Source organism: Phocoena phocoena, chromosome 14 (assembly GCF_963924675.1).
Source record: "Phocoena phocoena chromosome 14, mPhoPho1.1, whole genome shotgun sequence".
Classification (NCBI taxonomy): Eukaryota; Metazoa; Chordata; class Mammalia; order Artiodactyla; family Phocoenidae; genus Phocoena; species Phocoena phocoena.
In genome coordinates, this window is record NC_089232.1 from 54,412,105 (window position 1) to 54,438,560 (window position 26,456).

General features: G+C 37.6%; 1 protein-coding gene across 1 annotated transcript in view; it reads left to right on the forward strand.

Moving 5' to 3' along the window:
* The window catches only part of LRPPRC (leucine rich pentatricopeptide repeat containing), a 104,171-nt gene extending 84,703 nt beyond the window's left edge, over nucleotides 1–19,468 (forward strand). The window contains exons 31-38 of the mRNA XM_065890828.1: nucleotides 5,206–5,294; nucleotides 8,927–9,131; nucleotides 11,190–11,329; nucleotides 11,466–11,581; nucleotides 14,024–14,098; nucleotides 15,365–15,449; nucleotides 17,160–17,302; nucleotides 19,412–19,468. Coding sequence (XP_065746900.1) covers nucleotides 5,206–5,294; nucleotides 8,927–9,131; nucleotides 11,190–11,329; nucleotides 11,466–11,581; nucleotides 14,024–14,098; nucleotides 15,365–15,449; nucleotides 17,160–17,302; nucleotides 19,412–19,468 — 910 coding nt within the window. The remainder of the gene's footprint in view (nucleotides 1–5,205; nucleotides 5,295–8,926; nucleotides 9,132–11,189; nucleotides 11,330–11,465; nucleotides 11,582–14,023; nucleotides 14,099–15,364; nucleotides 15,450–17,159; nucleotides 17,303–19,411) is intronic.
* Nucleotides 19,469–26,456: the final 6,988 nt, after the last annotated feature.

Consider the following 26,456-nt stretch of genomic DNA (forward strand, 5'->3'; position numbering starts at 1 on the left):
TAATCAGAACGAGAATACAGTTTTCTTCCCTGGTGTTGTGTCAGTTAACTGACTCTGTTGTCTTATCCCCAAGGAGTTACCTTCAAAGTTAAGTAATTAATCAGAAAGGGCCTAGAAAGGAGAAGATCAAGGTCACCTGCTCTGGAAGGTACACCTGTCCTGTTGATGAGTCAATAGCTTTATTTTCAATGGCAAAGGTCAACCTTTTCCTAGTATATTCTAAGTTTTGAAATAATCTCTCCTGGCTAACTTTTGGCCTTCAAAATTTTTAAGTCGCAGCACTTTTGGAATATTAGAATCCTGAATAGAAAATGGATGTTTGCCATTCTTGGAATTCACTGGAAAACCTGGCGTTAATATTAGTGTTATGTTAAAGTTATGCACCATAGGGCCGTGTTTACTGTTTATGTTTCAGTACATTTTGAAAAATACGTTGTGTATGACTGTACTTGTCTGTGGAAATATACCTGTATCTATTGACATATACACACACACACGGTGTATATAATTCATATATATACACATAAGTACTATATATGTATGGATACACACATATACCATATATATCTATGATCTTGAATCACTTCTATGTCTTGATATAGGACGGTCACACTGAGACTTTTAAGTTCAGGTTTTTAATGCATTGTGTCTCATTTGTGTTTTTACTCAGTTGCTAATTAAATTATCCCTCTCTGGAATACTCAGTACATCCTCAATTAGTGACTTGGAAAATGTGACATTGAACAGCATCCTGTCATCTATAACCATTGAAGTCATCCAGGAGGTGCAGGTTTTTTCCTACAGTTACTTTTCTTGGAAAATTATTATCTAAACACTGTCCACAATTATCAAAGGTGTTTTGAAACAACAGTGATTTGGGAGGAAAGGGTGGCAGAAAAAAGAGAGGAACATTTTGTGTTGAGAATTGGGTATGATTAACTGAGGAGATGGAAGCAAATCTTTTTCAAGTCTTTTAGTCCTGAGGTTGGTCACAGAGACCTCTGAAATACTTCCCAAAAGTACAAATTATAATTCTTTCATTTTAATTGGGCTTGTTCTAGAATGGTGAGCCTCACATTCTGGTAGCATAAACAGATAACCCACCACCCACCTCAAAGGTTCTGACTCACCTGATCTGGCGTGGGGCCCAGGAATCTGCATTTTACTAAACACCCCAGGTGAGTCAAGGATCACGTCTTAAACATTTTGATCGCATACCATTATCAGTGAGCTGTACTACTGTAAGTATGTGATATGTAAGTATATTATAGAGCATACTCCAAAAATAGCAGTTTTTTGGAGAATAAGATTTAAAAATAGAAACTTAAACATTTTCTTGTCTCACCTTAGAGCATTCACACAGTGTGCATACCTCTTGCTGGAGACCCCTGATCTAGAGTAGTTTTTCAGATTGCATTTATAACCTGTTAGTGGATCATGGACTCTCTTTAGTGGGGCAGAATCAACATCTTTTTTAGTTAAATAGAATAGAAAATATCAAAGCATTCCATGTAGTAGAGATATTTTGTGAACATTTGCTTTCAGTTATATGTGCATCTGTATATCAGTGCACTGGTATGTACCGTAAAACCTCATTTCTTACTATGTCTGACTGAGAAGCTTGATCAAACAAGTGTGAAAGCTGTTGACCTAGAAGATGGTTATAAGCACAGCCCTTCTATTTACACTTATGTCCACAACCTGTAAAATGTAGGTTTATCTTCTTTTCTTCCCTCCCTCTCTAGATGTTCATGAAACCTTTCTGTACTCCTGAGGTTACTTTTATCTTCCCCTGTGTTATCTTCCAGGAGTATTTTGTAGCTGCCTTCCCCATGTAGTTGTGTGGGCCCAAAGAGATTCCTAGATGCCAAGCTTTAGAATGCCCAGAGGCACTTAATCTGGGGATCTGTACACATCCTTTTCTTTGAACCAATAAAACGTTATATCTGACTATGAAGAATCGTATCTTGGGTTAGATCTACATTGGGTACTTTTGAAAATAACTCTGGACTGGGAATTCAGAAGCGGAAGTTAGAGTTCCAATTCTCTGTTACTGGAGGAATGTCGTATAACTTCTCTGGATTTGTTTCCTGGTTCCAGCGTTGCCAGTGTTCCACTAGGTCATCTCTTCCCCTTCTGGCTCTGCATCAGTGATCAGAATGAAAAATAATTGTTGCTTTTTTTTTTAGAGGCATCTTTATTGTAATATGGTGTGACCAAATGAGCTACTGTAGCAAGTGGTGGTACCCCCAGTATTATTCTGGCACTACTACTCTATTATTACTCTATAAATATACTCTATAAATAGCAGTCTGTTACAGTTACCTACATGATGCCACCTGTTCAATCTTAAGAGCAGTTGTTTTCTCTGTGAACTAATGCAGTCTTTGTTTTTGCTGTACCTTTGCTGTCTCTAATGTATTGCGGATTCACATGACTACTAGTGAGATTTCTGCAGTTTAAGAAGGTTACTTAACCTTCCCAACAAGTAATGGAACCTCAAAAGTAACAGATGCCTTTAAAATTTTTGAAAGAAAAAAAGAATGACTTTCTTTCATTTTTAGTTAGAATTACAACATTTCCTTGTGTTTCAAAATAAAAATTTAGGTATAGTGAATCTTTCAAGGGAGGGGAACTGCTTATTCATAGAGCAGTAATGGTTATGAATTGTTATTTTAAATCTCTGTTAACACTGAACTCTATTCTTAGGAAATTTGAGAATCCTGTGGTGATTAGCTCTGCTTTATCTTTCAAGAATAGCACTTCATTTTCTCTTGTTCCTACTAGCTTCTTATTTTATTCTGTCTAAAAATAATGCTAAATTAATAACTGATGGTTTTTACTGGATTGGCCGGTTTTTGTTTTCCAAAGTAAGATAAATTCTAATCACTGCCTAATGTCCTATGTGCGTGTTATATAAGTACAATCCATAGACCAGTCATAGCTCTGAAATCTCTAATATGAAACTTTCCATGTGATACTATCTTCTTTGGTTAAGACAGTAATTTTTGCAGTTGATTGTAAGTTAAAAGATTGATACCCCTTCACTCTGCAATTTTTTTTCCTTTATTTTAGCAGTTCTAAAAATGAAAAGAAAATCTGTGCTGTCCAGTCCAGTAGCCACTAGCCATAAGTGTCCACTTAAATTTAAATTATTAAAATTAAATATAATTAAGGTTTCCACTCCTCCATCACAGTAGCCAAGTAGCCACATGTAGCTGGTGGCTACCGTATTGGACAGCATGGGTAAAGAATATTCTCATTATCACAAGGAAGTTTGATTTGACATCTCTGTACTAGATTTTTTTCCAAAAGGAAAGATCAAAATTATGATTCAGAAGTAAACTTCTCTTATTTTATTGTATGAATGAGTAGACTGCAGAATCACCAGTACCTTCTGTAGTTTTTCTCCCTTTGCCAGTTTGGAATATATTTTGGTTGTGATTGGTCAGTTTCTACATGTGTAATATATGTTCAGCATGTAATAGAGCTGGGGAGAGTTTTCTTCCTATTTATCCTCACTTTCAAATGTATATTGAATACACACCTTCTTGAGATAGCAAGAGATTATTAAAAGAAAAATGTTCTGTGTTTTGAGATTTTCAAAAGGTTTGACAATCAAGTGTGATGTCAGAAGTTTTGCTACCTTATGGTTTTAATGAATTTTAGGTAATATTTTCAAGTAAATATGGTATAATACATGTAATAATGTTGGCATAAGAAATGAGCTTAATTTTAATAGTGTCTGCTTGTTTATTTAATCATGCTAAAGATTGAGGAAGTAAATCCTTTATTTTCTGCAGTTTATAGTCTCATGTATGAGTTTTTGACTTAAGAGCTTTGACAGATGGGATAAAGGAAAAAAGTCAAACTGAGCAGTGGGTGCTTTGGTGGGATTAAGAGGATCGTTGGGGGGATAAAAAAATCCTTCCCCCAGGAACAGTAGGGGGGGAACCTCAGAGGCCGAAAGTGACTGAGAGGATGGGCACATCATGGTGTCTTTGGAGGATTTTCTTGGGATTGACGAGAGTAATTTAGCAGTGACCCTGCTTTTCTCGCAATCTGCTCAGCTTAGATGTTCATGTCGGTAGGCCGAGGTTGTTGGCAGCAAGATCATCACTGATCTTGATAAGGCAAATGGCAGCAATTGCTTTTGCTCCTTTTGACCTGTGGAGATTTCCTAATCGGGAGATAAAGCCTAGGGGCATTAAGGATGCTGAAATTTCATCACAGGAGATATGCAAACCATGTAGCAAACAAATCATCTCTGGCTAGGGTTCTTCTTCTTTCTTTCGTTTTTTTTTTTTTTAATTATGTAGGTTTTAGTCATAAGAAAAGCAAGTTTTTGCTCTTGAGTTTTAAAAAGTTGAGGGGGGTGTTGGGCTTCCCTGGTAGTGCAATGGTTGAGAGTCCGCCTGCCGATGCAGGGGACACGGGTTCGTGCCCCGGTCCGGGAAGATCCCACATGCCGCAGAGCGGCTGGGCCCGTGAACCATGGCCGCTGAGCCTGTGCGTCCGGAGCCTGTGGTCCGCTACGGGAGAGGCCACAACAGTGAGAGGCCCGCGTACCGGGAAGAAAAAAAAAAAAGTTGGGGGGTTTCAAATTTAAGGCTGGGACAAGATTGTGTGAAATTTTACATTTTAATGTAGCAGTGGTTTTAGTTCTGCAGTATGTTCACTTTTAAAAATTGTATGTATCTAGGTGACAGAAATTTGAAAATTAATCAGCCAAATGATATGGTGCTAGTAATATGCTTTAGTTTATATTTAAAATATAAAGTGCTGAAAATAAATGCTCATTTTTGTTGCCGAAAGAATAGTTTTACATTTTATAATTATGGTGAGTGTAGAAAAAAGGAAAAAGTATCCAGCTTAGGATACAGCAGAACAATGCAGGGCATGCAGTTATTTTAGTCATCTAATATGTCAGCATTCAAGAATCTGAACCGATTGTTTAAAAAAAATCTTGTACTTTGTTTCTTTTGTTGCTCATTTCCAACTTTGTCATCTGTCAGAATGCAAAAAAAAATTATCCTTCTATAACCATTGACAGGATAACACAAAAGCTGTCTCCAGGTCGATATTTTGCAGCAATATTTTTAACATATGAACAGTAGTTTTTATAATTTCACCTTGGTGCTCAACCATTTATTATCGTATCAGAAGCATGTCAGTAATTCCTTTCTAAATGTCTGCTTCTTTTAGCGCTGAGACCCACATCAAGGGCTTCACACTGAACGATGCTGCCAACAGCCGCCTCATCATAACGCAAGTTAGGCGGGATTATTTGAAAGGTATGTCACAATGCTTGACCTTTACGTCACATTAATGCCTCTGCAGATTTTTCTTGTAACGCCCTTCGAATACTTGGATAAAGGAGTCCATTTAGCAAATTACCTGCTTATCAAGAGCCTTTTGTGGTAGCTGAGAGACGTAAATTACTGTACATGCATTTATAATACAGCTTGAATATGAATGTACTTGTCATTTGACCACTTAGTCCAGTTTCCATTCCATTTAACACAAGATGGGTTTTCTTAAGATGAATCACAGCTCTTCAGACATGCAAAATTTGTGTTGCAGAAGGAGAGAAAGTACAGGCTTTCAAGTGCGTTAAAATTCACAGCACAAGTCATTTGGCTTTGGAAATTAACATACTTTAGAGCATCTGAAACAATTCCCAGCAGTTGTTTCTTGCATATTGTGTTGGTTGTATGTGAGTTAGCAAATGAGTTAAACTGAGTGTTAAATGTGTGGGATTGTGCACCAAGTGATTATAATATTGATTTTTAAAACTTAATCTAATACTTTTTTAATAGTTCATAATACCAACAGCAGTAAGATACAGTGTTTGTTTGGAGTTTCGAGTTTCGAGCTTTTGAATTAAGAGGATAACACCAGAAAAATGTGGAGATGACTTTGGGGAGGGTTGGGATGAGGCCATTTGTTTGGTAGAGGCTGTTTATGGGCTTGCAGAGGAATGGATTTGGATCGGATAGTCTTATGAATGAGCTCCCAAGGGGAAAAATGATGAATCTCTTAAATTTAGATAAGCATCTTTTCACATTTAATTTTACATTTGAATTTTAGTTGATACAGTAACACCGTGGTTTTGCCGATACAACAAAAGACACTTAGGAACTCTTTAAGGAAGGTTGAAACAGCTCTTTAACCGTTAAATATATTGCCTAGTTTTTTCCTCACTCTGTATATACTCCTCACTTGCATGCTTATAAAATAATTTCACATCCCTGAAAGTTGCTGTCTAATTGTGCAGCTTTAATGTTGCCTCTAATGCCTAGAGGTATTGGTCTTTGGATGTCTTCCTAACTGGTTAGGACTGAGTATGTAAGTGATCATTTCTGCCTATGCAGAATTGCTGCCTCAGTATTCTACAGGCAGGACCAGCCTGTTAGACAGCTTCAGTCATAATTGAGTGTTGTAGGGCTTGCTATTAAAACTTTAAAAGCTTTCATTTTCTTTGCAATAGAAGAGGCTTTTTGGCAAGTAGATATTTAGAAACAATTTTTTTCTACTTTTCGAAATTTTATTTTTTGGCCACGACACGCAGCATGTGGGATCTTAGTTCCCTGACCAGGGATTGAACCCGCGCCCCCTGCAGTGGAAGTGCAGAGTCTTAACCACTGGACCTCCAAGGAAGTCCCTGATAAACAATTTTAAAACATTGAAAAATTAAACTTGCTCCCATATAAATAAGTTCACTTTTATAAATGACATTTTGTAGACATGGAGATCAGAATAAAACACTTTTTTAATTTCAAGGAGTTAATTTTTGAGCTGAATCTTATCAGTGTTTAACTTGACTGCTATCCCACTTGTATGTTAGGTACCCTGTGAAGACAACAAGAAACTATGATATAATTTCACATCTGTTTTCAGCTGTTCACCTGGAGGTTGGTTGAGAGTAGAAGCTATGAACCCACCTCCCAATGCCTCACCACGGACTAACCTACTGTGGTCATTGTCAAGGACGGGAATGCTGTTGGCACTATCCACATCTCCTTATTTTGTTCCATGGCTGACTAGAGCTCCCAATTAAAAAAAAAAAATTCAGGTTGCTTTTTCTCAATTCCAGCTAAAGCAGGAAGAAAAATAAAGCCAGTTCAAATGCTGTTCTGGAATATTAATAGCTGATACATCACACCGTTGCAATATAATCAATATTACTAGTAAATTAGGTGACAGTATGATAAGGACTTGGGGAGGGGTGTGGATGGATACTGCTTTTGGTGTCCCGTAAATCATGAACTGTCCAGAAGTCCAGCCCTGTATGGGAATATGATTTCGGTTCCAAGGTCCCATGCTCCCTTTGGATAGACATAAAGTGATCTCTTCTCCTCTATCCTCCACTGTTTCACACACACATGCACCCATAGATGCAGGCTCTGGGGTGGTTAGATTCTTGGGTTGGTGTCTTAACAGTATGACCTTGGGGAAATTATTTAAATTATCTGTGCCTCAGTTTCCCACATATAAATTTGTTACTTACCTCAGAGGGTAGTTGTGAGTGTGACTGCTTAATACTGTGTCTTGCATGTAGTAAGTGCTCAACAAATGTAGTAAAAGCTCAGTAAATGCGCGTTACTATCATCACCATTGTTATCTTATTTTTGTTGCTATTTGATCCACTGGTGTGGGAAGATCCTTCTGGCTGACAATATTCTTGGCTAATAAAAATATTCCATATTATCTGTGTATGACCACCAGTTAAATTTTTATCAAGTTTATTTTCTATAGATAATACTATTAAAGTAGTATAAATAACATTTTTTGTTTCCTGTATGTTCGTGTGTATTTATAAAATTTTATTGAATATGCCTTCTAAGCTGCCTATTTTCCCTTTTCCCCATTTGAGAATCACTGGTTTAGAATGTAGATTTGGAGTAATAATAAATTGTTTATTCAGTAATAAATACTTAAATTCATGATGTCTTTTACTGTATCACTTTTAATAGAGTGTTTATTACCCTTTCCCCATTCTTCTGTTAAAGATAGACTGTTATTTGGAAAGCTGCTTTGAGGGTCTTAGTTTTGTATAGGTTACACTGCTTTAATTTCTATAGAGCCATGAAGTTTTCTTTGGTAGCAGTGATTGTTGTGCTAAGTATTGCAATTTCCCTGCAGTCCATCATTTTATTTAATATAATGATTTTGCTACCCTGGCACTTAAATCAGTAAATCAGAAGGATATTCCATATTTATCCATAATCACATACTTGTAAGTATGATACTTTAAAAAAAAAAAAAAAGAAAGAAACTCCTGAAGGGTTTCTCCCTGGGAATCTGGTGAGCTTTATTTTCTCCGAAAAATCAGTGTAAGAAAATATCTGCAAGATATGTAACCGTGTAAAATAAATTTGTTAGTGTGTAAGTTGAGTGTTCCAGTTTGGCTGCTCTTGTATGATCAGTCCTTTTTGGATTAGAAAGAGACATTGTTTTCAAGAAAGAATCTTTGCGATATTAGAAGATTTTGATAATGATGAATCTTTTGAGTGTAGTAAAATCTGGGAAAGTATGAATGTGGGTAGAGGTTACATATTTTTGGAAGGCCTTTAATTTTTAGAATTTTTCCTTATTTATATTTCTCTGAACTTGTCAACTTCTTTGAAATTAGTCACTAAATGTTATCCCTGAATGGAATCCACATTCTGTCAGTAACATCTGCATTTTCTCTGTGACATAAAGAAGAAATTTCTCTGGTCTCTGATATCTTACAGTCAAATAAATCTTTATTTTTTTTTTAGGTTTCTCATAAAGTATTAATATTTTCTGTAATATAATAAATTATTCATAGCTTTTTGTGTATAGTCATTTTGTGCTCATATTTAAAAGCTAGTTTTCAAAACACATTAAAGTCAGTACGGTTCATATAAAAAAAGCTCTGTCACCTGCTCTTCTATTGTAGATGCTCTAACAACACTAAAAACAGCCTTGGATCTGGAGCAGATACCTTCTAGGATAGCAGTGACCCGCCTTATTCAGGCATGTGCCTTGAAGGGTGATACAGAAAGCATACAAGACATTCAGAAGTTGGTAAATGGACTCGAAGATTCAATTGGACTTTCCCGTATGGTTTTCATCAATAACATTGCTTTGGCACAAATAAAGAAGTAAGTATTTTCGAGCTTTCTTTTTCTCCATTGGATACTGGAAGGAACGTTATCTCAAATCCCACCTTTTATAAAACTAGGGTATTAGAAGCCGTATCAACTACAGAGGAAGTATCGATGCCAGTTGCTGATTATTCTATAGCTATCAGGGAATAATTATATGTTAACAAAATATGTTTTAGCTTTAAATTAAATCTTAAATCAACATTTATCAAAATTTTCAAATTCATAAAACTTGCTTCACGGTTGGTAACTTTTCTCATTCATACATTCCAGGCCCTTATTGAAACACTTGGTTGCAAAAGTGAAAAATAAGTTCATTTGAATGTTAGCAACACTTGAAGGTGACACTCTAGCAGTACATAGTGAAACAGAAGGCCTAGCAAGCTTGTTAAAAATACACATTTCCATCTTCCCCACCGTCCTACCCTTCCACCCGTGTCAACACACATCCACACAAAGGGAGGTATTTAGAGATGATTCTCATACCACCATTTCTAGATTCCTTGTTGAAGATCACTACTGTAGAAGTAAATAAGAACTTGATTTTTATTAACCTCACTAGCAAAGTTAAAGATTCATGGGGGTAATAATGGAATTGACATTTTTCATGCTTTTAGAAAAAATGTTCTTTAGCAGTTAATCCTACATACATTTAATGGGTTGTGATACAAAAATGTCATGTTGGTTTTTACAGGGGTTTTTGTTCCTCTCTTTGGGCAGAGAAGAGGTTTTGTTTTGTTTTTCACCCTTTTAAAACTATTTCCCCAAATAGAACTTTAAACTTTTCCTTTAATAAGAAAATGTGATTATTTTAAGTTAGAAGATCCAGATAATTATCCAAGTCTTTGTTGCTGCACACGGGCTTTCTCTAGTGTGGCGAGCAGGGGCTACTTAGTTGCGGTGCGCAGGCTTCTCATTGCGGTGGCTTCTCTTGTTGCAGAGCATGGGCTCTAGGCGCACGGGCTTCAGTAGTTGTGGCACGCGGGCTTCAGTAGTTGTGGCTCACAGGCTGTAGAGCACAGGCTTAGTAGTTGTGGCGAACGGGCTTAGTTGCTCAGCGGCATGTGGGATCTTCCCGGCCCAGGGCTCGAACCCATGTCCCCTGCATTGGCAGGCAGATTCTTAACCACTGCGCCACCAGGAAGCCCCTGGATGAAATTTTAAATGTTACCATATAAACAGAGTTTTATATGAGGCCGAGAATATGTTTTTATTCACTATTAAATAATTCTCTAACTAAAACCCATAAGAAAACTTTATTATAATGGTGTACTCATTTTTAGAGAATTCTTGTTTTAGGTCATAATTCCAACATAAAATTGATTATTTGGATTTCGAGTGCCATATCATAACTGTAAAGTATCAATTAAAGAGCATCTTAACCAAAAAGATAGTCATAAAGATAATTTTTTATCATAACTTGCTACATAAGGCCATGTAATTAATTTTTTAAAATAAAAAGTGTGAAGATACTTTTTTCTGAGAATTTTAGTATAAATTGAATATTTTTCAAATGTTATGTATTACCTGACAAAAACTAATTGTAGTGACTGTGGGTTGAGAGACATGAAAATATACCTTTTAAAGACATCATCAGCATTTTTAAGAATCCTAAGATGTAATACATTATCTTTACTTCATGCACTAGTGACCAGTTGCAGATTATAATGCCAGAGTTATATAGCATTTAAACAAGTTTTCATTTTACATTCCAAACAGCTGCAGAATCAAGTCTTTGAGATACAATAATTTTTTAAGTTATTGTCTTTAATTCTTCTCTATATAGTTGTTTGATCTTGTCTCTAGAGCAGTTTTTAAAAATAAGCAGCTACTTCAGTTACTGTAGCATAAAGCACCCAGTGATTGCTTGTGCCACCTAAATGTGATTGGGTTCAGCTTGCATAGTGTTTTTTATCTGGTTAATTGTAAATATATTTCCTTTTTTTCGTAAAATGCTTGCATGTGTGAATCCCAAAGTACTCATACTGAAACTGCCTGCAATACTAATACTAAAAGCAAATATTTCCTTATAATTTATTTTACTTTCTTTTACAGCAGTAACATAGATGGTGCAATAGAAAACATTGAAAATATGCTTACTTCAGGGAACCAAACCATGGAACTTCAGTACTTTGGCTTGGCATACTTATTCCGAAAAGTCATAGAGGAACGGTTGGAACCAGCACTTGAAAAGAGTAAGTTAGCTGTTCTAGCCAAAGAACACAGAAGCACTTTTCCTCTCTAGTGAGTCTGCACTGACTTTCTTTGGTGGATGAGTTAGTTATACCACTGTTTAAATGAAAGATTTTTCTTACCTGTCATTTTTTTCAGTAAGCATCATGGCAGAGAGATTGGCCAATCAGTTTGCAATTTACAAACCTGTCACCGATCTTTTCCTTCAGCTTGTGGATTCAGGCAAGGTGGATGATGCCAGAGCTCTCCTACAGGTAATGACCCACCATACATGGAGCAGTGGGGCTTGTGGCTTGTGAGAAGTCAGTTAAGAAATTACTAGACTTAGGTGTGTGGTAGAATACCGGAAATGAAGTGTGGTGCTGCCTGCACATTTAAATTTGAACGTGAATCAAGGTTACATGACAGGGACTGGATTGTAAGTTACAGGTTGCTGGTTTTAAAGATGCCAAATCAGACTAGAAATGTCTTTAGATTTAAGTGGGGGTGGGGGAAGACATGTTTTGCCAAAATGATTTAAAGACAAATGTTTCTGTGCAGATAGGTAATGCAAAACAATTCCTTTGATTTCCTAGTTTAATTTCTCTAACGCTGCTCTATAAATACTGTGCATCACCATGGCAACACAGTTTGCAGACAAAAAGTAGGAAATGTTTGCTTTTCAATTACAGCTCCTCTTGAATACTCAAACATTCTCAGTGCCTTATTCAAGATTTATTAAGAATTTGCTTTCTATTCACTTGTGTGTCACAGACACATTAAATGACAAATGCAGGTCTCTGTGGCCCGCACTCTCTGTTAAATTAGCAATCTTCAGGGAAGGAGACAACTGCATTCATGCCATTTTAACAGCACTAAATGTAAAGCCGCGCACCAACGGTGGGTGTCGTAGCTGCCACTGGTAATGTACACAAACAGGCACCGCCGGGGGAGCTCCTTCCCAGCAGGTGGCAGTCAAACAGTCACCGTGATCCCGCCAACGGCTGTGTTTGTATAGACTCCCTGTGTCAAATTGAGGCCTGGGACCAATTTCCGGTAGTAAATAGTATTATATTCACTTAACGTTTTTGCAAGCTGCAGCACCTCTTAAGTCGTAGATAGGGAAGGTAAAACTACTCATTTGCTGGAACTCAGCTTTTGATCCTTAAAGTTCATCTAGTTTGACAGTAGAATCCAAGTCATTTTTAAAAGGAATTCCTGAGAAATTTCTCTGTGTTAACATTTTTGTAAAAAGTGTAAATTGGCACTGCCTCTAAGGCTTTTTTACTTCTGTTCCTGGAGAGAGAGAAATGCTAGTTAGTTGAGAATTTTCTTGATTGGTTTGGCATGTTTACCTTTTCTTTTCCTTAAAAAAAATTTTTGTTTTAAACAGAAAAGGCAATTTATGATGGGGATTTCAGGAATCTTTTCATTGTTTTGTTGCCTTTAGTATTACAAGTTTTATCTTGAAAAGAATAAATTCTAATGCTTTATGTTTGTGTGTACATACCTAAGTGTACCCACTCAGGGTATATGCATGTCTAGCTGGACGTGTGATAGTATTCATTCAGCTTTAACACATCATTGTGATAGCTCTTTAGGAAGTCACACTTGGTATTTCATTTACCAGCTTGTTGATCAAGGCTCTTCCTAGTGAGCAGTCCAGAGTGGGAGACAGTGGGGATGTGGCAGCTGCCTTCAGAGCTGCATGTACCCACAGTGGCCTGTCTAGGGCTCTTGGCAACAGCCGAGCATTGCTGCAACAGCTGTCTTTTCATTTTTATCCCTTCAGTAGACTGAGGTTTCAGATGATAAACCCTTTACCCATTCTTTACCTGCTTGTCAAACAGTAAAAGATTATTCTTGCTGTAGTGAAGAATACTTTATTCACAGATGTCGAAAGCATCAGTTTATAGTGTAAATGTTCTGTGTGTCCCCAAAAGTTCTTTTTATACTAGTCATTTTAGTATTGACAGTGTTTTAAAGCTTTGAAAGAGCAATGTGCTTTTAGAAACTTAAGAGAATGACATCTGTGATGAGTGTAAACTAAAATAATGTCTTGCCATATTTGATTTTACTATAGCATCTAAGATGGGATAGACACTTGATTTATCTGGTCTGTCATATAAACTTTTTTTTTTTTTTTGAGTTTAACTTTTGTCTCTTTCTCAAGCACTGGCTGTCTATCGCAATGAAAGCCTTTTATAAAATAGAGAGATTGAAATCAGTCCTTTTGTATGCGTAAGTGTAGGTAATTATACTTTAAAGAGAACTTGCTTTGTACATTTTAATTTTTATAAAGAAACGAGCAGTTATCTCCCTGACACCTTATTAAATGTATAATTAACCTTATGATCCCTAGCTCACTTGTGAATGCTTGGCAGTATAATTGGAGGGGAATAGTGTTTCTTTTTTCCCTCTTTCTTTGCAGTCCTAAACCTCATTCTGTGGTTGTGGAAGCGTTGGTTGAATTTTTCCCTTTGCTTTTTAAACAGACCTTATACTTGCAGCGCCAAGGACAACATGCATGAAAGCCTGGCCTAGCTTGCACTTGTTTTCTTTTTTCTTGCCTTAAAAAACATTGGTCGACTGTTAGACCTTCCTGTTGGTAATGATACATTACTGTATTATTGTGAACTTTCTTAACTGGAAATATTCACCTTGGTCTGCTTGTTTATCAAAAACCTTCACTTACCAAATAATGTTTCAATTTTTAGAGATGTGGTGCAATTGCTGAACAAACCCCAATTTTCTTGGTGTACTGTATTAGGAATTCTCGGAGATCGGGAAAGGTACGGTGCTATTGTACTTGCTGACAAATCAATAATGCTATGAGCTAGTCTTGTTCAGAGGTATTGAGTATCATGTAAGAGCTTGTCAGTTCAGGACGTTTTCTTAAAATACTATAGAGATTGAACACTTGCTGGCCTGTGCTTGTTTACTTCTTTAGATGTTGATGCAGAGTCAGTTCTGGCTCCTTGGTTGTATTGGAAATGCAGAACAAGTTCATACAGTGAATTCTCTATCCTTGTAGTTATGCATTGAGCCCCAAGAAAGGGCCCTTAGAAATGTAAGAAACAAATCCCGTTGCTTGGGTCACTGGGTAAGTTTCACAGTGCAGAAGCACTGCTGAGGGAAACACCTACTGCAGAGTATCTCCTGTCAGGTGGCTCAGGTAGAAACCATGAGGTAGATGAACCCGTTAGCTTTAAAACTGGTATGTGCCACGGATTCATGTTCTCAGTTTGTACAGTTACCTTATTTACACTTAAAGGTATGTGTGTATGTGTGAAACAGAACCAAGTCTTATTTTTGATGTTTAAAAAAAAAAGAATAAAAGCATATTTCAAAATTTTTTTTTGTTAGATTTGATTTTTCATGGTGAGTGGGCACCAGAAACCCTGTTCTTAGTTTATTTGGGCATATTATGAAGTTTTAAACTGATCACCAATTGTAATGTTTCTTTTATGTGAAACATTTAGGTTGTTTACAACTCTGGGAGGTCTAGTTTTCCTTAATTTTCACATACTTCCCCCATACATACACACACTTTAAAAAATAATTTACCTAATTGCACTTTTTATCTCTGACTCATGTATTTATTTACAACAAACATCATTTAGAAAATATTTAGTTGTCCTTTGTTTTCCTTTCAAAGAGACTGTATAAAATGGTGTAGTATTTGCAGATAACCTACCACACATCACCTGTATACTTTAAATAATCTCTAGATTACTTATAATACCCAATACAATGTGAATGCTATGTAAATATTTGCTGGTACACAGCAAATTCAATGTTTACTTTTTTGGACTTTCTGGATTTTTTTTTTTTTTTTTTTTTTTTTTTTTTTGGTCCGTGGTTGGTTGAATCTACAGATTCAGAACCCACTGGATACAGGGGGCCGAGTGTACTAAGATATACAAAAGGGAAAATAGTCCATTAAATTGAATAGGCAGTTCTGTTGCTAGGTTTTTTTGGTATAATGTCCATATATCAGTGTTTTATTTCACTGTTCTTTTGAGTCATGGTAATGTTACCTATATTTAATTTTCTAGGCACCAACTGTGAAGTCTTTGTTAGAACTGATTCCTGAATTAACTGAAAAGGAAGAAGCATACACTTCCATCATGAAAAGCTACGGTAATAAGTTTAATCTGACTTCATTATTTAAGTGATTTAAATATTTGTAGTATAGTCAACTAAGTCTTCAGCTCAAAGGCAGTAATCCTAAATATCAGATAATTGCTTATGGTACAAAATTTATTTAGCCTTAGGATATGTTTTAAAATTGTACTTAAGAAAAATACGAAATTATTCATGTAGTGTTAACATAAAGTATCTCTGAGCATCTTTTGAGGGGCCCTGATTTGTTGAGTAAGATCCCAGGTTCCTGGAAGGACTTGGAAGTCCACTTTGCTGTACACATTGGGAACCATTCCAGTCTCTCTAAGATGTTATGGAAAAACCTGAATGAACTTTTTGGCCAACCTAATACAATGTAAAATGGGTACATATTTGAGACTGCCACTTGACTTGCCTGTTTACTCCTTCAGTGGTCTACCTACTCCTTTGAAATGACAATCACCTTAACTAAAAAGTGAGCCCCAAGGTTTTACCTGCAGTCACAACTGAAATTCTAGTCTTTTAAGCAGTTTCCTCCCTGATCGCCAGGCAATCACACATGAAAGGGAACCAGTCTAAAGTTTCCTCAGTAATCAAGATAAATGTTAGCATTTGTAAATTATGATCACCTGTCCATCTGACACCCACTGATTTGCTCACTTTTTAATGGGTAAGTAAAGAGTTGCTTTGTTGATTTTATTGTTGGCAGGACACCAGACTGAGCAATCAGAATTCTCCATTTTTCTACCCTTATGAGTGGAACATGATATATTTCAAAATAGTGCTATAATCATAAAGTTTCATTTGAGGAATTGGCAGATATTAAGTAATAACTAAGATGAAGTAGTGTAAAACAGCATAAAATTACTATTGTGTAATCCCACTTGGGAATTGGGAGGGAGAAGAGCAGGGAGATCAGGAAGTTTTAGTAAAAGGGAAGATATTAAAATTTTTGCAAATCAGCCACAAGTAGAAAGCCAGCTAAAGTTAGCTCCTAGGCTACTTCATCATCCAATTAAGTGAAATATTAGTGTAACTTGTATAGATGTATGTAGATTTTTTCATGTATATTAATAATGTATATAAAATTTTTTTTGGTCATTGTAGCTAACTGTATTCCTCATTTGCTTATTTTAGGATAGGAGAATATATTGAAAGTCTTTTTTTTTTAACATCTTTATTGGAGTATAACTGCTTTACAATGGTGTGTTAGTTTCTGCTTTATAACAAAGTGAATCAGTTATACATATACATACGTTCCCATATCTCTTCCCTCTTGCGTCTCCTTCCCTCCCACCCTCCCTAATTGAAAGTCTTTAGCTGCTGATCTTGATGTTGATGTAGATATAGACTTCCACATAATTTATTTTACACACTCCTCACCACAGAAGTCCCTGGATTAGCTTAATTTCAAAGTGTGATTTTAAGCAGAAGAAGATTGAATGGTGTGTGCTTACTTTATGATTGAAGACTTCAGTTTGTGGTCACTTTAACTAGCATGGGTCTTTAAAATAACTATTTGTCATTTTCCTTCTCTTTCATAGCGGGTGATGCTGAATGAGAGGTGTGGGGAAGGAAGGGCAGAGCTTGTAGATTATGAATGCTGAAGGTAGTTAAGTATTCCTTTGCTTTGGGATAAAGGGATCCAGGAGTCCCTGAATGGCTAAGTGTTTTGGGAAAAGAAGAAGATAGGTTGGCTTTATCTGTGATTAATATCTTTTTCTCTAGTCTTGGACAGTGATGTCGCATCTGCTAAAGCACTATATGAAAATTTGACTGCGAAGGATGTAAAATTGAATGATCTGTTTCTAAAGCGTTATGCAGTTTTGCTGAAGAATGCTGGAGAGTCTGTCCCTTTCACTGAACCCCCTGTGAGTATTTCTTAATTAAGAGGGGAAAAAAATACCTCTAAAGATTTGTGTGTGCTTCATAATAATGTGTAAAAAATAAGTTGAGTACTTAATTACATGAGGATTAGGTCTCTGTGAAGGATCCTCCAGAGAGGGCTTTGGGAACTGAACAGTCATGCCATGAGTTTGGCTGCAGGAGAACATAGCCCTCTGGGGCTGAGGTTTAAAATACAAGGTCAGTCTGAGACCTTCAACTGTAGGTATGAATTTATCAAATGTCCTTGGGGCAGTTCCCTCTTCATTTCAACTTGAAATAGGGTTTAATGGCCTGTATTTCAATAGCTAAGCATATTATGTCACTGTTAATTACTTGTTCATTTCCATTTTAAGTAAGTTGGGTTTTCTCTCTTTATCTAGGATTTTTTTAAATTGAAATATAATTGACAACATTATATTAGTTACAGCTATACAACATAATAACTCAATATTTGTATATATAGCAGAATGATCACCACAATAAGCCCAGTTAACATCTGCCACCATACATAGTCAGAAAAGAAAAATTTTTTTCTTGTGATGAGAACTTTCAAGATCTGCTCTCCCAGCTGTTTTCAAATATGCAATCCAGTATTAACCATAGTCACTGTGCTGTACATTGTATCCCCTTGAGTTACCCATTGTATAACTGGAAATTTGTGCTATTTGAACCTCTTTACCAATCTTCCTCCTCCTCAAACCTGCCTCCACCAGCCTCAGGCAGCCACTGATCTGTTCTCTGTATCCATGAGCTCGGTTCTGTTTGTTTGTGTTTTTCAGATTCCAGATATAAGTGAAATCATACAGTGTTTATTTTTTTCTGTCTGACATATTTCACTTAGCATAATACCGTCAAGGTCCATCCATGTTGCAGATGACAAGATTTCATTCTTTTTACGGCTGGATAATATTCGTGTGTGTGTGTGTGTGTGTGTGTGTGACATTTTCTTTATCCTTCATCCATTGATGGACACTTAGATTGTTTCCATGTCTTGGCTATTGTAAATGCTGCAGTGAACCTGAGGGAGCATATATCTTTTTTGAATTAGTGTTTTCATTTTCTTTGGATGAATACCCAAAAGTGGAATTGCTAGATCATATGTTAGTTTTATTTTTAATTTTTCGAGGAACCTCCATACTGTTCTCTGTAGTGGCTGCACCATTTACATTCCTACCAACAGTGCACAAAGGCTCCTTTTTCTCCAAATCTTCGCTAACATTTGTTATTCCTAGTCTTTTTGATAATAGATATTCTAACAGGTATGAAGTGATATCTCACTGTTTTTTTTAATTGTATTTCCCTGATTATCAGTGATGTTGAGCAACTTTTCGTGTACCAGTTGGCCATCTGTAGTTCTTCTTTGGCCACATGTCTGTTCAGTTCCCCTGTTGCTATTGAGTTATATAAATTCTTTGTGTATTTTGACTATTAATCCCATATCAACTATATATGTTTACAAATATTTTCTCCCATTCAGTAGGTTGCCTAGGAAATTTTGTTTTATTTACTTTGCTTTGTTTAATAAGAGAAATCATTAGTGCAGAATTCCTTTTTATTGTTTCATTGAACTGAAAGTCACCTAAAACATGTTTATTTCAAACCCCTCGACCTTCCATACCCAGGTGTAAATACCTGCATGCACTTGCCCATGCATACACACAGCAGAGGCTCCTGGTGCCTTAATTCTCAGTTGGGGGCCCTTGAACTGGTGATTTCATGAAATAGAGAAGAGTGCTGAAGCTTGAGGAGACTGCAGCTGCTGTGGGCCCAGCAGTCTTTGCTACCAGTTTGCAGTACTTTATGTTTTTAAGTTTTGTACCATCACCTCTTGCTGGTAACTTTTTTTTTTTTTTTTTTTTGCGGTACGCGGGCGTCTCACTGCTGTGGCCTCTCCCGTAGCAGAGCACAGGCTCCGGACACGCAGGCCATGGCCCACGGGCCCAGCCGCTCTGTGGCATGTGGGATCCTCCCGGACTGGGGCACAAACCCGTGTCCCCTGCATCGGCAGGCGGACTCTCAACCACTGCAACACCAGGGAAGCCCCGCTGGTAACTTTTATCTGTAACTTTCCTCCCTTTTTTTTTCCTCTACAGGAAAGCTTTGAATTTTATGCAAAGCAGCTAAAAGAGTCAAAGGAAAACCCTTTGTGAAGCAAGCCGGCACTACTTTGTTTTGTGTGTATTTGTGATTCTTTGTCTAAAATGTTACTTTTTAAATGTATTTGAGAGGACAAAATAAACAAATGAAAAGTTACTTTGTTTATGTACTTTTATTTATTTGTAATATATGATAATATTCAACATCTTATTGACAATAACTGTGTATACTAAGTTGCTAGACTTCTTTGGGTTTTGCCTACAGTGTAAATCAATGGCATTTTCCTTGAGGCTCCTGGTGTAAGAAGCCATAGTTTTTCAGGGTTCTTCTCCCATTTGACTTTTCAGATTCCCGGCTCTATTTCATTTATTATTTTCATAAAAAGATTGTTCCTTTAGTTAAGACTTGCTTGTCAATATTGTTTATCTGAAAAATTTTGGAGCTGGACAAAATGATGCTTATTGGGCTTTCTAATGCTTAATATTCTATGAAGTAACAATTCTTTATTAGTGTAAAGCCCTGCATACTTTTCCAGTTTTGTAAAATGTTGGCGCCAGAAGGCATCTCAGGAGTCATCAAATCCAGCACTCTTCATTTCCCAGTGAGAAGCTAAGACCCAAAGAGACTTGTTTGGTCAGGGTGCTCCCTCCATGCCTTCCCTTCTACCACGTAGGCTCCCACAAACCTCTGTTCACTGAAGTCTCCAAAACTGCATCTGAGTGTGAGTTTGATCATGAAGTAAGAGCAATGCATTTCCTTCGTCTTGGTTTCAGGTCTTCATCAGCACAAGCTACACCCTACACTGGACTTGTTACTTCATACTGCATATCAGTGAATATGTGAGTAAGTATATGAAGGAGTGAAACCTCTGTTTGTATTCAGTTTTATCAAAGTTATCCTCAAATTGGCCTTCATGCCTGTTAATATCTATACTGTAAATAGTTACTATAAAAGAATTTAAGATAGGTAGTCAAGACAGTTTACCATCTTAATATAATGTTAATCTATTTGGGGATTATATTATTTAAAAAGTTGAAAATGCTTTGTTTGAGAGTTATCCCCACTTTGGTGTATCCCTTGTTCATTTGAAATCGGTGATTAGCTACTGTTTTGGTTTCAGTGAGGTTACTTGGTTCCCACCATTTACGTGAAGGGAGACCTTGCCTTGGGGAGTAAGCCAGCCTCACACTGTTTATGCTGCTAACCTGTGTCTTGTGGGATCAACCATTCTGCATCTACAGCCTGCAGATGGCGTGAGAGGGAGGGTAGATGGAGGGAAGCCAAAAAATAAATGTCACCGTGGCATCAACCATGTTTCGTCTCTGTTTTGTAGAGTTAGACCTAAGGAATCGGGCTCGGCCAGTGCCGAGTCCTAGCCTAGAGGACTTAGTAAAGCTTTCCTCTGTGTACTCCTCAGGTACAGGACCTGTACGTGTTGTTTTGACACTACCGATTTGCCATGGGCCTCACTCTATTAGGGATTCCATTGAAGCAGGTTTATATTTTGTAGTTATGCCAACCATAAGATAGTTGAGCTAAATTTTATTGATAGTCATTGAATTAGGTCTCTAAGATGAGGAACGACCTTGGGGCATAATCTGGACCTCCCAGTTATCTTTAGGGAAGCTCAGAGTACAATCTCATTTGCATGAAGTGACTCCAAGCCAGCCTTGTGTATGGACTCTGGTAAAATGTGGGTCTAGTGCAGAGGAAATAGATATAAATCCCTCGATGAGCTTTCTACTGCTTAATAACATTTCTAGCATTCTGAACAGCAGGCTGGACCATTCAATATATTACATACATTAAAGAACTATCAAGTCAAGCATCTGTAGCACTGTATTGGCTTCCTGTTTTGAATGTAAATATTTAACATGTAATCATTGTATATTCTAGGTGAGCTTATGAATGCTTTCTAAATATCTAATAGCAAAATTGAAATAAATAGAAATATAAACACAATTATAGCAGCACTCAGTGTGGTACCTTTTAGATTCACATTATAAGCAAACAGCTAATTTTAAAAAGTAAATGTCATAAACTTTGGGAAAGTATAGTGTTTTATATGTAATTGTATGTTTGTATATTTAAACCTGATATAATTTTAATGTGAAATGCTTTGAATAAATTGTATTCCAGCAACCTGTGGGCTTCTTCATTTTTATCTTATTATGTTTTTATATAACCACTTTAAGCCATTTCAAGGACTTGAGTCTTAAAATTTTTAATTAAAAATTGTGTGGTGGCCTCTGTTGTGGCCGGAATTTCCTTGTTTTAAATGGTGTACAGGTTGTGAGTGGGGAACCAGGGAAGTCACTGCTTATCTGCTTTAAGGACAAACATATTCAGTCTGAGATCTCTGAGGTACAAAGTTGGCAAGAATTAGAGTTGGGTGTGTGGTGAATGATACTTACAACAGAGGGGGTTTTATCTTGCTATAAGTGTCAGACAGAGGGAGCATTTTACAGCTGCACGGATGACTGGGCTCCACTCCACCAGGGCTGTCTTCAGCACACTCCCCGCTTCCTCCTGTTCCTCGCTTGTGAATGCTCACTGAGGCCGCTTCAGTGTCCCCTCTCCCACCAGGAATATTAATTGTTCTCTCTCCAGGGCCCCCCTGAAGCCGCTTGAAAACGCAGCAGGTACCAACCACACAGGTTGTAAACTCACTTGTGAGGATCAGTTCTTTGTCTCCTGTCTGTGTGTCCCCAGCTTAGCACATTCATGAGTTGACAGTGGTCAGTTCTGTGGGTTCTACCGTGTGTCAGGTGCCCCTCTTGCCTGATGTTCACAGTGAGGAAACTTAGGGAAGTTAATTTGCACAGAATCACAGCGATAATATCACATGGCCAGGACTTTGAGAGTCATGTACTTACTCTGAGGTTACAAAAAACCCAATGGAATCCAGCCTAAACTCAGTTAAAAATCCAGTTAATGATCAAATTGGAATCTCTAAACTATAGGAATATTTTTTAAAAACCTTTCACATTAATACAAGTGTTCGCAGTCTCTGGACAACTAGCACTGTATTTTCTACCAGTTAAAATACCCAGTGCCTGGCATAATCCCTGAGTTTTTAAGGTCCAATAAATTATTAAGCAAGCTTTATACTGCAAATTGTGCTTCCCGGTACAATTTATTTCTCCAGTCTGTCTGCAGTGTGTGTGCTGTGCACATTTTTCCTCATGTCTTCGAGCAAACAATATTCATTTAGTATTTGCCTTTTTGAAAAACCAATATTTGTAGAGTTTCTGTAAGTGAAAGCAACATTCCTGAAGTATGGTCGAAATAGTAGCTGTAGGGGGTACAAAATCATGGTAACTTATCGCTTTGCTGTTGGCCATCATGAGCTTGAGTTTCCAACAGAAACATATCCTTTCAGGCTTGTGGACTCTACAAAGCCCACGTTATGCAGCCTTGGTACAAATAAGATAGCTGCATTAGCAAATTCAAAATAGGCACTTTTTTTTTTTTTTGCATGAAATAAACATCATCAGGTCCAGGTAGAGCAAAAAACACTTACCCAACTTAAGATCTACCACCTCTGCACATTCATTTGGACAACGGTTGGCTCTTGGGATCCATGTTTCAAGAGTTCACTAGAGAATAGATCTCACCAACCCTGCCCCCTGTGTGCACTTGCTGAGATTCTCTTAATTATTTACTTCTTTTTGTAGTTTCCTCCCCCAAGAACTTGAGCTCTCCCAGTGCTCTGCAGCCCCACCAGTTAGAACAGCCGGGCACTGGTAGGTGCCCAATAAGCATCACTGATTGAATCAGTGGGCACATCACCTGTCCCCCTTTCCGAGGCATGTTGTTTCTGAGATGTATGGTTTGTGTGCATTGGGGGGTTTCTTCCTCACACAAATTATAGGAGATAGAGGTGCCACTTTTTACCTCAGATCTAGGATATTGGGGTTGAGAGCTGAGAAGTCTTTCAAACCCTGTGTGCCCACATGTTAGCATTTCTGGATTTGCTGCCAGGAGGAAGAGGGCTCTCAAATGTGGGATGAAAGCAGACAACTCAAGCTGAGTACAAGTACAGTGCGAGAGTGGAATCAACAAAAACAAAGCTTCATTTTTAAGATGGGGTCATAGAGCTTTTTAGAGTTTGGGGGAAAAAGGAACACCTCCAATTTTACGAAAAGACAAGACCACCGCACGAACGGTAACTGTGAGGACTATTACATGGAAAGCTGCAAAGTGTTATCCATCCTTTGAATTGGTGTATTAAAATCTTAACCCACCGCTTAAAACATCATTGTTTTAACTGTTAAGCTGCTAACACCACATGCACGGCTGTTCCCGGGCCGCCACCAGAAAATGGGCTGTGCTCCATCTGCCTACCTCCGCCCAGGCTGTCTCAGGCAGACCATGGAATAAAGACAGGATATTGCTCTATCTCCTGGCCACTTTAGAAGAACTAATCATTTTATCAAAAACAAATGACAGATGAGATTTGAATTACCTAGTTTAGACTATTTGCAAATAAGGATGCCTTCTTTCAGGCACGAGCATGGGATGTATTTTCCAAATAAGCACAGATCCACCAGTAAGATGCTTCCTCACTCCTGCATCCTAGCATCCCATTCCCTCGCTCTCTTCCTCGGAGTCTGCTCAGTGCTCCAGATCCATGACTGGACCCAAAGGAGAGTGGCTCAGGGCAGCTGTGCTAAACTCTGCCAAGTGACTAACGTGCATCTCAGTAGAAACCCCTATAGCCCCAGGTCTGTAGTTAACACTTGGATTGGTGTAGCTTTAAATAGCACTGCTGCTAGCTGTTTCATCTGGGATCAAAACAAGAGAGTGGAAGAAAAGAAGAAAACAAATGCAAGATCTACTTCTGTGAGCCTGACCAGGGAGATCAGCTTGACCAAGGGCATGATTGTGTCTTAAATAATCTTTATAGGAACGGAAGCCGTTTAAAAAAATCACCTCAGGAAATATTTGAGTTAATATAGGTAATTATTTTCTGCTTAATTAAAATTTCCCCGTCAGTAGCACAACTTGCAATTGGAGGGCTTAAAATGCCAATTTCAATCCTTTACCTGTTGACCAAGGGCCTGCAAACTACAGCCTCGGGCCAAGTCCAGCATGCTCCCTGTTTTCATAAATAATGTGTCACTGGGACACAGCCACACCACCCATACTTCAGAGTTGTCTGTGGTGCCTTCACACTACGACAGCCACCTTGGGTATTTGCGACAGACTATATGGCCTGCAAAGGAAATATTTACTATCTCACCCTTAATGGGAAAAACTTGCAACCCCTGCCTTTTTTTTAAAATTGAAATATAGTTGATTTACAATATTGTGTTAGTTTTTGGTGTACAGCAAAGTGATTCATTTATATATTTTAAGGTTATTTTCCGTTATAGGTTATTACAAGATATTGCATATAGTTTTCTGTGCTATATAGTAAATCCTTGTTATCTATTTTATGTGTAGTAGTTTGTATCTGCTAATCCCCTATTCCTCATTTATACCCCCTCCCCTTCCCCTTTGGTAACCATAAGTTTTTCTATGTCTGTGAGTCTTTCTGTTTTGTATATAGGTTCATTTGTATTATTTTTTAGATTCCACATGTAAGTGATATCATGTAATGTTTGTCTTTCTCTGTCTGACTGACTTGGCTTAGTATGATATTCTTTAGGTCCATCTGGGCTGCTGCAAATGTTACCAGAGTGGGACCCCCTTCTGAGGCCCGAGAGTGTGCTCTCGTATAACACTAGGAAGTGAATTGTCAGAGGTGACACGAAGTGAATTGTCAGAGGTGACACACGGACTGACAAAGCAAAAGACTTTATTGAGAAGGGCCGCCTGGGTGAAGAACAGCAGGGTAAGGAAACCCAGGAGGACTGCTCTGCCATGTGACTTGCAGTCTCAGGTTTTATGGTAATGGGGTTAGTTTCTGGGTTGTTTCTAGCCAATCATCTTCTTCGTGCCCATATGTGGTCTGACTCAAGGTCCTTCCTGGTGGCATGTGCATCTCTCAGCCAAGATGGATTGCATTGTGAGGGTTTCTAGGAATTTGGCAGGACATATTATGGACTGGCATCTCCTCCCTCCTGTTCGCCTCTCCTGAATTCTCCTGGTTAGCTTTTGGTGGCAGCACCGAGTTCTTTATCAGGACCTCCTGTTGTGAGACAACTCATAGAGCAGTTATTATTGTGCCTGGCCAAGGTGGGTGGTTTCAGTCAACAGTTTCCTAACACAAATGGCAATATTTCATTCTTTTTTATGGCTGAGTAATATTCTGTTGTGTATACATATACACCACATATTCTTAAACCAGTCGTCTGTTGATGGGCACTTGGGTTATTTCCATGTCTTGACTATTGTAAATAGTGCTGCTATGAATGTTGGAGTGGATGTATCTTTTCAAATTAGAGTTTTTATCTTTTCTGGGTATATGCCCAGGAGTGGGATTGCTGGATTAAAATAAGCTCTATTTTTAGTTTTTTGAGAAACCTCCATACTGTTTTCCATAGCGGCTGCACCGATTTACATCCCCACCAAGAGTGCAGGAGGGTTCCCTTTTTAGCACATCCACTTCAGCATCTATTATTTGTAGACTTTTTGATAATAGCCATTCTGACTGGTGTGAGGTGCTGCCTCATTGTAGTTTTTCTATGAATTTTTCTAAAAATTAGCGACGTTGAGCATATTTTCATGTGCCTGTTGACCAAGGGTCTGAAAACTACAGCCTCAGGCCAAATCCAGCATGCTCCTGTTTTCGTAAATAACGTCCATTATTTACGAAATAAATAACTATTCTGCCCATTTTTTTGATTGGGTTTCTTGCTGTTGTCGTTGAGTTGTATGAGCTGATTGTATATTTGGATATTAACACATTGTCAGTTGCATCATTTGCAAATATTCTCTCCCATTCTGTAGGTTGTCTTTTCATTCTATTGATGGTTTCCTTTGTTGTGCAAAAGATTGGGTCCCATTGGTTTATTTTTCTTTTTATTTCTTTTGCCTTGAGAGACTGATCTAAGAAAATACTGCTATGATTTATGTCCAAGGATGTTTTTCCTA